Below are 13,968 nucleotides of genomic sequence, written 5' to 3'. Positions count from 1 at the left end.
TGCCCGCAAAGTTTATGTCCCGTAGCATCTATAGATTGAATACCAAAGAAAAGAAAGTAAGAGCCCGTTTGGATTGGCTTATAAGTTGGCTTATAAGCTGTTTTCAGCTTTTTTGAGTGTTTGGCTGGCCAGCTTAAAGTCATTTTATGCTTAAAATAAGCTCAAAAAAATAATTGGACCCATTTAACTTAGTTTATCTAAAGCAGCTTATAAGCTGAAAACAGCTTATAAGCCAAAAAAAATAAGTTGGATTACCCCAACTTATTTTTTTCAGCTTATAAGCTGCAAACAGCTTTAAGCTATAAGCCAATCCAAACGGGCTCTAATACAGGAATCGTTTGTTTAATTAAAATATGGCTTAATACCTAGATGGACCCTTAAATTTGGCATGTTTTGTAAGATAGGCATATAAACTTATAAGGTGACCAGATAGACACTTAAACTTACTTAAAGTGTATTTTTCAAGTTTTTCAGTTGTTTTGAAAACAAAAACTATATTTTTCAAACACTCACAATTTTCATGGTCAAACAAGCCCTAAATATATCACAAAATATTTTTTTTAAAATGCAAAAATAAGGCAAACGCATATACATGAGACTATAAATGTGCACTTAAACCAATAAATACTCGCTAATCGCAATTTTGCAACTTTCAATTAACTCAGATTTTTTTTTACACTTGAATAATTAAAAAACAATAACTTTAACCAATAAAAATCCTTAAAAAAAGAAATTTCAAATTAAGAAATTTCTAAGTTCAGTATTTCAAGTGTAAAAGAAATTTCAAATTAAGAAAACTGTAAAGCCGAGAAGAAAATCCTTAAAAAAAAAGAAAGTTCTTTTTTTAAGGATTTTTATTGGTTAAAGTTATTGTTTTTTAATTATTCAAGTGTAAAAAAAAATCCGAGTTAATTGAAAGCTGCAAAATTGCGATTAGCGAGTATTTATTGGTTTAAGTGCACATTTATAGTCTCATGTATATGCGTTTGCCTTATTTTTGCATTTTAAAAAAAATATTTTGTGATATATTTAGGGCTTGTTTGGCCATGAAAATTGTGAGTGTTTGAAAAATATAGTTTTTGTTTTCAAAACAACTGAAAAACTTGAAAAATACACTTTGAGTAAGTTTAAGTGTCTATCTGGTCACCTTATAAGTTTATATGCCTATCTTACAAAACATGTCAAGTTTAAGGGTCCATATGGATATTAAGCCTTAAAATATCTATTGTGCTCTTTTTCCACATTGTTTGAGAGTAATCTCTGAACATCCTCATATCATGAGTTAGCTACGGCGAGTGACCATTTCTTTTAAGCACTACACTCAAGTAATGCACAGGGAACGGCATGCCAAGTTTCTTAGTATCCTTGAAATCACCCACAAAAGAAGAGTATTATGAGGTCTTGAGCTCACCAACTTTAAAAGTTCATAAACATACTCCATAACCCCATTGAGTGTATGAATCAGATGTTGGACATTTTTTACCTCCTTTTCTCAAACTAAAACTTTTTATACAGTGTGATCTCCTTCTCCTCAAGTTGTCTCGCCTAAGACATGCTTCATGAAACGCAAGACAAATAAATGTTGTGAAGAGATTAACGATACTTCCAGATTGGTTGCTCAAAATTAACAAGAGTCCCTTAAAAAATAGAAGCTCGTCTATAGAAATAATTTACATGGACTGATTTAGAATAAGGAAAGAGAGGAAAATATACTAATTTGTCCCTGCCTAAAGTGCAGAGGTAAACCACTTACTGTACTGCAAAACAAATAAATATGGAAAGGTGACCAATTTCAGGAAAGTAGGCACTAAAGTTGAGTTAGTCCCTCTACAAGATGGGAGGGGAAAAAAAAAAAAAGTCCCTCTACAAGATTAGAAACAGATCAAAATTTGCTTCTCGTGAAATCCGGTTCATGTCAGATACAAATTGCCGTCACAATTTTTCTCTTCCTACTTATTACCAACCTCTACTGCCCAGCTTATTTTATGTTACACAGAGTATGCCAGGCAATGCATGAATTCCCATCATACCTACAGAAGAATTGAGCATGGCCTCTACCTCGGAAACTAATTTCAACATGTAGTTCCCGTGTGCTGTTTGTACTGCAGATACCCCTTCACCCATTTATCGTTCTCTAGCCCAATGAAGCAGCAGTTGGGGAGCCAGTTCGCATTTCCTCTGGCGCTCTGCTGTTCTCGCTTTCCCATCAAAATCTTCAGGCTTGCTACCCAAAACTAAAAATCGGGCATGCCATTTGATCTTGATGAGTACTCTGACACTAACTTGAGAAACATAGAAGATTTGTCCTCTAAGAGTCGTGCTGGAGTATCAAATTCAGCCACTCGACCTGCATAGGCAATGAATTTTATCAAGCTCAAGCTATTTCAACGTGACAGGCATTCAGATCATGTTACTTATCAGAAACCTGGTCCTAGATAAGAGAATACTACACTTTCAACATAACTGACAATCTTTTTAAATTTGGTATTCAGCTGTGGGAAGGGGAAAACACCAGATATGGCAAAACTATATAACTACCTCATGACAATTGGTCAACAAGAAAAGAAACATACGCACAATCTCGCACACATACTACTCAGAGGCGGGGCTACAATGGTGGCATGGGTTCGGCAGAACCCACTAGTTTTGGCTCAAACCCTATATTTGTGTTAAGAAATTCATTTAATTTGTACAAATAATCTATCAAGAACCCAATAAACAAAATAATTATAATCCAGAACCTATAAGCTAAAAAATCCCGGCTCTGGTATACTACTCATCCTCTGTAAAACCTCTTTTTTGTGGGTTTCTTTTTTTTGTTTTTTGGAGGGAGGAGGGGTGGGGGAAGTGCAGGAAAGATCTTTTTAGAGAGGGGGGCACGATATGGTAATGATGATTTGAGAATTCAACATAATAAACAAAAAACATAATTAATGATGAGGCAAACCAAGACGAATACTACTACAAAATTTCCTCTTATATAGTCTTCTTGACACCCATGACCCATTTCTACCAAAAACAAATGAAGTATAGAAAACGCACCATCACTGAGGACCAGAACAAGATCACTGTCAATAACTGTAGGGATACGATGTGCAATGGTACAAACAGTGCAGTTCTTAAACTCTGTCCTAATAATCTTCTGGATGAGGTTATCTGTTGCTGAGTCAACCGAGGCAGTCGCTTCATCAAGCACCAAAATTCTGGCTTGTTTAAGTAAAGCCCGCCCAAGAGATACAAGTTGTCGCTGGCCCACACTCCAATTTTCTCCGTTCTCCAAGACTGCCAGGCAACAGTTTGACAAAATATTTCATCGGAACTCAACAGAAAACCGAAAAAGATCATGTAAGAGGCTCCATCACTGTCAGTATTGCATGTTTCAGTCCAATCTAACAGAACACATACCTGGTGTGTCAAGCTTTTGATCTTTTTGCCTCACAATCTCTCCAAGCTGGGATTTCTCTAGTGCCTAAAGGGAAAAAAGAATACCAAAATGCTGTCAGTGTCATAAAGTAGACATGATCCACTAATGGCTTCAGCTTCTACATACAGACAAAAAAAAAGAGAACCAGTTTCGGAAAGTCAAGTTCAGGAGAAACATCAAGATTAGGAAGAAGTAGGTAATATTACTCGAAACAATCTGTGAACCTACAACTAAAAGCTTAAGAAGTAAAATATTTGAGAGCTAAAATAATGTAGGAGCATTAATTCTGCTAGCTGATCCGGTGTCTATGACGAGCGAATCATTAGATTGAGAATCTCCTCGTAAATTGGAATGTTAAAACCTCTTTATTTCTTTGTTTCAAAACGTCACATCAGTCTAATTAAAAAAATCTCAGCCTCTAAAATAATGTGTAGGTAACAGGGAGAAAAGAAAATCAAATATTACCTGCCATATTTCTAGATCTGAATGTTCATCAAGTGGGTCAAGGTTGTCCCGAATTGTCCCTTCAAATAATGTTGGATCTTGGGGAATTATACTCAAGCGACTACGAAGGTCATGAAGGCCAACAGTTGAAATATCAATGTTGTCTATAATTATTTTGCCACCTTCTGGTTCGAGCAATCTGAATAAGGCCTGAATCAGAGTAGATTTGCCACTACCCGTGCGCCCCACAATTCCAATTTTCTTTCCTCCAGGAAATTTGCAGGATACACCGTGAAGCACAACTGGAAGACTCTCCTTATAACGAACCTAAGAGGAACAAAATAGTCATTAGCTTTCTCCTTCCCTGATATTAGGGTGGAAGGTAAGCGTATTACAAGTTGTTTCCAAGAGCTCCACCGATGTCCATTCCCAGAGTCCAACAGTGTTTGACAAACTTTTGCATCATTATTTCATTAGTGGTATTAGCTTTTAAAAACTTTCATGAACTAGGCATGACATTTGACTGCATCCCGCCGTTATTTACCTAAAATGCATGCTAAGACGGTGAATGGATATGAAAACACAGATTTGAAACAGTTGCAGTTTACTGAGGTTGAAGATGGTGAATGAGTATGAAAAAGCAAAGACATGAAACATTTGCAGTTCAATGTAAGCTTGAAGACATCCTTTCCTGTCACTATCTCCCGTTGACTGTTTCTCTTAGTACTATCAACAGTATTCCTCCCCCTTATCATCTGATTCTATGTGCTTTAGCTCTTACAAAGATATTCTTTTTTTGATGAAGTAAATAAATTGCATTAGAAAAGCATCAAGAAGATGCAGAGTTACAAAACATCTAACAGTTAGCTTCAGGACATAACTACATGAAGCGGAAACTGAGCAAAAACCTGTAGAAACAGTCAAAATGTGCCACCAAGACCACTGCTAAGTCAGGGTTAGGGAGCTAACAAAAGCTCTTACAGAGATATAATTTTCACTTTCCCGCTAAAACAAGGAAGTTTGCGTGTCATTACCAAAACCTCATACGTTCATACAACTACATAATATTAAAGGCTTAATGATAAAAATTTCAACCAAAAAAAAGGAAAAACTCGGACCACAGTAATATCATAAGTTAGTTTTATATTATTGAATTTCAACGCCAGTGTGATGTCCTAAAATCAAGAAAACTATATGCAACACAACGGAAATACAAATCGTGCATACCTTTAAATCAATCAGTTCAATGGTTCCTTCTTCTGGCCATGACAATGGGGGACGAGGTTCAATAATTGGTGGGGCCTCACTAGGAATATGGCAGTATTGATGAATCCTTTCTATTGAAATAATCTTGTTTTCAAGCTTGCAGAAACTGAGTATCCATCGTGACAGGCGTGCATTCAAGTTTAGGCCATATGTCACAGCAAGGCCTGCCATACCTATGGGAGTAGATACATGATTAAAACGATGATGTCAATTCTACTAATCTGTAAGTCAAAAATAGTTGCCCCTCTTGCAATATTTTTTCACAAAATAGTTCCGACTTTTTTGATAAGTAGTTCCAACATCTTCTTATGACATGAATCATTATTAATGTCGGAATAAGGCGACACCACCCAAATTCTTCTTTTCACATTTTGAAATAGATTGACCTCAGTTACATTCTTTTCAATGTTTATGAATTGCTTGTAGATAATTACGGGGTTCTAATGCACAATAAAATCAAAACTATTATCAACTTGAAGGTTCATTAAACGATCAAGACTTGAAGCAGGATTCTCATTACATAGTAAAGTACTTGCAAGGACGTTACATGGAATAACTATAATGTACTTACTAGGATCTATGCTTCCCTGAGGAAAGCTCACAAGTAAAACCATGCAGAAAGCAAAGACAAATGTAGAAAGCAACTCCATGCGTAGGCAAAGCCATTCAATTGCTGCAAGACTGCAGAAGAATGGTCGAGCAAAACAATCCAAGAGATAAAGGTTCCTCTTCATAAATCTCTTTTCTTGGCCAAAACCTCTGATCGTTGCAGCTCCAGCAATCGACTCAGCAAAAAGATGGATGATTGGAGATTTTTGGATGCTAACAATCCGAACTAGTTCCCTTGATGAAGCCATATAGTATTTCTGCACATATTTTATCACAATAAATATTACCCTTCCCCTTTTTTATGCTAGAATAAAATAGAGCACACTCAAAATCTTTAAATGTAATAAGTTGAGAACTAGATGACGCAGAACTGTGAGCCCAAAACTTGCATGTATGAATTATTTCAACTACTGCAAGGGATTGGTGGCTGATAGTGGAAAATAAATAGAACAAACATATATTTTTTGACAGTAATACTCTAGCAGATGGTTCGAGTAGCGGTAAAACTAGAAAAGCAGTCCTTAAAACTCTAATTACACACCAAATATCCTCATTTACCTCGCCTGCCCAACTAGATAGTGGCACTAGGAAAATATTCTTATATTACAGATAGTTGCAAGATCAATTTCATAAGCAGCAAAGTCATCCTTAGAGAACGAAATAAAATTTAAAAGGGCAACCTAGAAAGTAAAATTCACTTGCTAGTGGAGAAAGTATACGGAGATGGAGTTGGTAGAATTCCTGCAAACTAGCACCCTTTACAAACATATATTGCTTCCTATTCGGGGTCAAATATATTTTTTCAATGAAATATGTTCAGCACTCAAAAAATGACAAACCCAAAAACAAGAATTCTTCAAGAAAACACTCCACATGAAGGATTAGATGTTCCTGTTTTGATAACCAAGGATAAGATGTTATTGATGTAAGTTTACACAATGAATATTAGAAGTATAAAAATATCTCACCAAAAACCCTCTTGACAAAGAACCTCCAAGATTTAGCCAAAGATGTTCTACTTTTACGTTGTATTAGTTAATGGGAGAAAACTTTTAGGATGAACTAGCACATTGACAGAAAGAAAATATGTCGCGCGCGCGTGTGTGTGTGTGTGTGTGTGTGTGTGTGTGTGCATGAGAGAGAGAGATAGGAGCAAGAGATTGTATCACTAGATAATCGTAGAGTTCTTAGATGTATAACCAAAGCAAATGATTTGCTGAACTTATGTTTAAAGGTTAAAAATTGTCTGTCCCTTCAGTTACCTGCATCCATAGGCAAGCAATCGCCATCGGGACAACAAGTAGTAAAACTTGCCAGGTAACTTTTGTCATGACACCAACAATACCAATAAGCTGAATTGTAGTTGAAGCAAAGCCCCCAAGTCTGAAAGGAATATCAAGATCAACCACACTTTGATCAATCGACACCTGGTAAATCATAAGAATCCCTTAGAAAAATTGCTCTACCCAAAAAATAGGGAATTAAGAAGGCAAGGAAGGAGAATCATGGAAAACCAACTAAACAGAAGATTGCATTAAAACGAATATTAAGCAATAACAATACTTGGACATACGCGATTCAATATCCTCCCTGCTGGTGTGGAGTCAAAGAAAGACATTGGCGACCTAAAGACTGTTCTCAGCATTTTCAAAAATAATTTCTGTGCAGCCTCTAGACCAAATGTAGCAACCAGGAGTGCCCTAACAAAGATAAACCACGAGCTTCCAAAAGCAAGGGCCATATAAACAACAATAAGCACCACACTTGTCACCCTAGGACTGTCCCCTGGAGTTTGTGGATTTGCCCAAGCCATCCACCAGCTACTAGCTATTTGAAGCACCTGAAATAATGTCTGTGCAAGAATGATAAGTGGAATCAACAAGCCCTTATAAGCAGCCGCCATATATGACAGATAAACTTTCATGCTAACTTTTCCCCTCTCCCGTTCCTCTTCCTGAACTAGCTGCTTTTTTCTCAATCTTTTAGCTTTCTTTTTCTCTTTGATTGCCTTCTTATCAAGAGCTGAGATACCTTCTTGTACTTCCTTTGCAAGACTGTCAATACTCTTTTTGACTGAATCACATTCTTTAGTCACTAAAGCAGAACCAGCAGCCGAAGGATCTTTATCCAACTCTTCAGAAAATTGGTAAGGAAAATCCATAGCTTCAATTGCTTCATGATGAGCTGAAACCAAAGCATTGAAGTCAGTCCCTGCTTGCAGAAGTTCATCATACTTTCCACATTGACAGATACGACCTTCCTTCAGGACCTGTGAAAGGAAGCTAAAAAGTCATTTGGGAATTGATGGTGCCCTAATATTGACCAAAAAAGACGTTTACCATCAAGTTTGACAGTTTTCTTCTCTTCATCATTTTAGAATGTAAAAGGGAAGGCCCAAGTGTAAGTCTCTTTAGACTGTAGTATACATTAGAAGTGTGCATCTTGAGTAAAAATGAGTAACATTGGCTACAGATGCCAAGTACACTTTGACTATATGATCTCCAGGAAAGAAAATGGCTAAAAATGTAAGACAAGACATATTATTGTCGATATTTCTTGCACACTACCACTTAGCAGACACAGTTGTAAGCTATAACACACGAGATTTAGTTCAGTGTTATTTTCAAAGCAGAAAAGAATATATACCATGCTTTTAGTACAATTAAGACTTAGAAGCTGAAAGAACTATATACCATGCTTTTAGTACAAGCACAGATAAATAAAAGATCACCTTTTCTGACCTGTTAGCCTCAACTTTCATCTCATTTTTTCACTGATACATAGTACAAAAAACCATGATGGGACGACGAAATGAGGATACACTTGACAAAACAATGCTAGGACATTTTGCACACAATCAGACAGGACAAGAAGTGGCATTAGATAATCATGAATAAATATACCACCTACCAATATCATGTCAGCAGCTGGCAAAAATTCAACTTGGTGAGTAACAAAAACCACTGTTTTTGTTGCTAGTGCTGTTAGTATGTACTCCTGCAGTAAAATAATTGCACATTCAGCCAATTTCCTTCTAATTGAGTAGTAGAAATGATTAAGCAACAGCTAACCATAACCTTAAATAATTCTGACCCAGTGTGTGCATCAACAGCACTAAAAGGATCATCAAGTAAATATATATCAGCGTCCTGATAAAGTGCCCTGGCAAGTTGCACACGTTGCTTTTGACCACCACTAAGATTGATGCCTCTATCACCAATAATAGTCAGATCTCCATGTGAGAAAAGCTCCAAGTCCTTTTTCAAAGAACAAGCATGAATCACGGCCTTATATTTTGCCTTATCCATTGGGCTACCGAAAAGGATATTATCTTCTATAGTGCCAGATTGAATCCAAGCTGACTGTGAGACATAAGCAGCGTTTCCACATATTCTAACCTAACACAAATAGAAAAGGTAAAACCATGACAAAAAATGCTGATTAGAGCTTCCCCCATATACCCAAAATTGGATATTTTGAAAATCCAAGAAAAAAACAGTGAGAAACGTCTTTAATTTGACTTACTTCACCAGAGATTTTGGGAATCTCACCAAGGATGCAAGAAAGGAAGCTTGATTTTCCTGAGCCAACAACGCCACAGACAGCAACACGCATGCCCTTTTCTACCCTTAATTTTATGCCTACCAATGTTGGACTTGAAGAAGACGGATCCCAGCAAAATTCACTATCTTTAATTTCTATTGCCACATTTGTGATGTCCCGTGGCAGCACAATGGTTGCATCTTCCTGCAACTCTTCCTCTTGCAGAAATCCAGTAATCCGATCAAGGGATACTTTTGTCTGAGCCATCATTGACACCAAGTCAGGAAAATTCCTAAGTGGTTCTTGGAGGATCCTAAAAGTCGCCAAAGCAGAAAGAACACTTCCGGCCGTAAGCTGACCACCCAATAGTATGCAAGTGCCAAAAGTAACAGCTGAAACAAATATAGGGGAGCTCCAGAAAATGAAGGTGATGAAAGCTTGAGAGTACAGAGCCTTTCGAAGATACTTGAATTCCACATTCCGCATTTCCTCTAGCATTAATCTATACCTATCCTCCCATGCTTGCAATTTGAGAATCCTCATGTTCCTGAGGCACTCAGAAGTCTTTCTCATCCTATCGTCCTTGGCACCCATTAGTTTATCTTGATAATCTTCCTGAACCCTAGCTAATGGGACGGTTGCAACAATAGAAATAATGGTGGCAACTAAAGTTCCCACAGATGCAATACCAACATTTTTATACAAAATAGCAAGAGCTAGAATGATCTGAAGAGGCAGCATCCATATATCATGAAGATACCACGAGTAGTCTCCTACTCTCTGAACATCCACTGCCATGTAATTAACAATCTCTCCACTAGTGTGGCTTTGCCTTGCTGAACTTGATAGCCTCAGTCCCTTGCGATATACCATTGCAGTGAGAGCTGATCTCACATGCATGCCCAAAATGTCGACCCCAAGATACCACTGGCGGGTCGTTAAGGTCTCAACCAACTTTGCTGTGAAGAATATTCCAGCCAAAATGTATCCCTCATGAGGGAACGTCTCCACTCCTGCTAGGTAGTCTACAAAGTAGCTAATCATGAACGGACCCACATAAGAAACACAAGTATTCACCCCTGCAAAAACTGCATTACAAGCAGCCTCCTTCCAGAATGATTTGAGAATTGCCCAAGCTAAAGAAGGCTGCTTTGAAGGATCTTCAGCCTTCAACTTCTCCCAATTTGCATTTAGTATCTTATAATTTGTCTTAGAACGATCTCGTTGTGCAAGAAGCGGAATGTCTTTCAGTTCAAGTGGTCTCTTTGCGCCTACCGAAAGAAGTGGGTTCAACCAAGAAAGAGTAGCCAAACTAATAAGACCCGCATCACTGTAAGGAGTAACTTTAAGACATGCCGGTTCTTCTTCAGGAAGTAATGGCTCCTGAAGATCAGAGTTCCTAGTTACTTCTATACCAGTGACTCCCCTAATTGCAACAAAACATAGAAAGGCAAGACAAGGGGTTGCAGCAAGATTTGCAAACACATGAGAATTCAAATGCCTTGACCCTTCAATTGCCAATCCTCTACTATCAGAGTACAAAGTAGACAAACAAATAACAAAAGACACCACCCACCATACCCTTAACAACAATGGGAATTTCGAATTGCCTTTGTACTTACAATAAAGAGCACTGAAACTCAAGACAATCCAAGCTAAACTCTGAGTTACAGGAAAGAGTGATAAAGTCCAATTCACCCTTTTCCCTTGTGTAGCTTTTCTTATCAAACCAATCCCATCAAAACCTAACACAACAACATGCACAAACAAGACATAAAAGCAACACAAAAGAGAAGCTTTATAAGCTCTACCTAACTCAATGCTTTGTATTTCCACATCACTTCTATGCCTACCAGGAACTGAATTACCATCATCATCCTTACGAAATCGAACCCGACCAACACAAAGATATATCTGTTTTGCAGATACAATAAAGAGAAAAACAAGAAACAATGTCAAGTTGACACAAATAGACGATAACTCCAAGAAATTAAGACCTTGAAAAGCTGTTGAAACTGAGAATAAACCCAAGTGATCAGAAATTCTAGCTGTTTTGAAGAAAAGATTGATACCCATCATTGAAAGTATCAATCTTTAGTACAAAAAGATCAATTTTTTGAAGATGGGTGTCCTGTAATATTATTGTATAATACTAAAGAGCAATAAAGATTGAATCTTGTAAAGGGCATTTCATTTCATTTCATCAATGTTGTGTTGTGTCCATTCTCCAAAAATGATGACAAGTAACCCCAGAGAGAGAGAGAGAAAGAATCTGCAGCAAGACACATAACACATGAAAACAAATCGTTGTTATACTACAAAACAACAACAAAAATATATAAAAAAATAAAAAAAGATAATTGAAATCTGAAACAAAACCATCATAGAAAATCCAAAATACTGACCTGGGTTTTTGGTATTTTCCTCAGAAAAATTGTGTATTGAGATTGTCGAGGCAAATTCTGCAAACCAGAAAAAGATAGAGATAAACACACACACACACAGTGTATGTATATGTATGTAGCTACTATATTATTATAGAGAGAAAAAAGAGTAGCTACAAAATGCAACACATTCACCAACTAGTGAGGTGATGATGAGTTATAGAGAGAGAGAAACACAGATCCAGTATAGTCTGTGACTAATATATATACGTATAGGTGTAACATTAATAATAATGATTAGAAAAAAAAAAAAAAAAAACAGAAATATAGCACACAATATTTTACTGTGCTAATGTAGCAATATGTTTGGAATTATATGACTTGTGATCATTCATTATTTATCTTTGAAGAGTTTTAGTCCCGATGGACTCTTTCAGATTTTGAATAAAAACAAAGTTCTCTTTCCTATGTGCTCGTTATAATAAACTATATCTGTGATATGAAATAGACCACTCTGAATTTGTTGGAAATTTTATTATATGAGATAAGGAAATAGATACTTACTAATTGTATAAGATAAAAATGAAGACCAAGGGTCATCCCAATGAAGACAGAGGAATAATGGTTAGCTGATTCGGAAGAAGAATAGAGTATTAATATAACTATAAAACAATAGGCTCAAGCATTATGTAATATGTATGATATCATCCTCATTATTTATCACATAAACAAATATTAGGGTTTTTTAACATTTATTATGTCTTTGAGAGAATACAGAAGTTTCTTATCATGAATTTCCTAGAGGTTTGTTGAGATTTCTTAGGTAGGGTTTAGAAAATAATTTTAGAAAAAAATATTACTTCTTGAATGTACCTTTTGATTTCCTTTTTTGTTCGTCATTCTGCTCAAGAAAATTAACAGCATTTTCTCTTATTTATCCACAGGACTCTCATTAATTATGTGACTCGAATTCTAAATTTCTTATGTTAAAAAGAAACACTAATATTGAAGAATTAGGAAAGTGGAACGACAAAAAATAAACTCGCAATTATTGTGTGAGAGACTCTAGATTGTGAGTATAAGTTTTTGATGACTCGATCTTTCTATTTGTATCAATTATTGTGAAATCATATTTTGTGTAGATTTTTTTTTCGATTTACACATTAAGAAAGGAGCATTCTCATCCGCTGCACTACATCTTTTGGTGATTTGGATAGAAATTATAACTTTGTCGATTGCGACATTTTATTTTGGAAATTGTTTTTGACCATACGGTCATCTAATTTAAAAAAGTTTGTAATGGCATGGGTGCTTTCTAGGTCCGGGTGTGGAAGTTTGTGGATTGGTGACGTGAATGTGAGTGTGATAGCATAGGAAAGGGAAAAAAGGTAGTAGAAGAGAGGAAAAAGTATGGTCCTCAATTAGGTAGCTCTATTGTATTTTGATATGAACACTGACGTCTCAATTTGGATTTTCTTTTGCTTCTTAAAAGTAGGACCACCGCCTTTGGCTTTCCGCCTTTCCGTAATGGTTTGGTACAATTACAATAGCTAGTCTGTCACACCGACCAGTACAATGTGTTTTTGGTCTTTCTTTTCAATACTAGACGGCATATGCTTATAGTGCATTTATGTGTATGTAGATGTCTTTGAATAATGATATATATATAGAATATATATGATGTTCAAAACACGATTAATATAACATTATAATTTGTGCGCCGTATCTAAAATTTTATTATATTAATGTTTGCTACGAATACAAAATCGGTAAATTTATTAATATTTTTTAAAAGAGAAGACTTGTTTAAAAGGAAACTATTTTCCTTTTTACCAAATTTTAATTTGGATAATTCTAATTCAAATTATTAAATTAATTTTACATGTTTAAGACGAAACAAAATAGAAATTGATTTTCTATTTAAACGAAGAAATACTATTTTTTAATTTTTGGTAAATATTCTCGGTTTAGCTCATTTTACATGTCATGTTGTCTTTTGCATGATTTTTTAAGAAAACGTCGATTAGAATTGTAATTTGACTAATTTACCTTATTCATTATTTGATCTCCATTTGATATATGTTTTTTTTACGACATTAATCTCTTTTCACATTTATTAGAGTAAGAATAAAAATAAAGAAGTAATTAAATTCTATCTTATTTTAAAATATAAATATTTTAAGTATATTTATTTTAGTGAACATAACAAATAAATGACATGGTGGAATAACAAATACAGCAGTTTAATATCTAGATTAGATCTCAATTTAATATTAAAAAAAATTGTATGGTTTGACT

At 35.7% G+C, this 13,968-nt stretch overlaps 1 protein-coding gene across 1 annotated transcript; it reads right to left on the bottom strand.

Moving 5' to 3' along the window:
• Positions 1–1,610: 1,610 nt before the first annotated feature.
• Positions 1,611–11,918, bottom strand: LOC132610372 (ABC transporter C family member 5). Its single transcript, XM_060324675.1, has 12 exons — positions 11,692–11,918; positions 9,269–11,558; positions 8,821–9,141; positions 8,654–8,740; positions 7,317–8,012; positions 7,006–7,170; positions 5,706–6,000; positions 5,096–5,307; positions 3,890–4,195; positions 3,406–3,469; positions 3,043–3,282; positions 1,611–2,347 (listed from the first exon to the last, which is right to left on the bottom strand). Exons 2-12 carry the CDS (start codon positions 11,363–11,365, stop codon positions 2,235–2,237), a joined length of 4,596 nt encoding a protein of 1,531 aa, XP_060180658.1. The 5' UTR covers positions 11,366–11,558; positions 11,692–11,918; the 3' UTR covers positions 1,611–2,234.
• Positions 11,919–13,968: the final 2,050 nt, after the last annotated feature.

Source organism: Lycium barbarum, chromosome 9 (assembly GCF_019175385.1).
Source record: "Lycium barbarum isolate Lr01 chromosome 9, ASM1917538v2, whole genome shotgun sequence".
NCBI lineage: Eukaryota > Viridiplantae > Streptophyta > Magnoliopsida > Solanales > Solanaceae > Lycium > Lycium barbarum.
The sequence above is the reverse complement of the archived record's forward strand: the minus strand, read 5'-3'. Positions and strand labels throughout refer to the sequence as shown.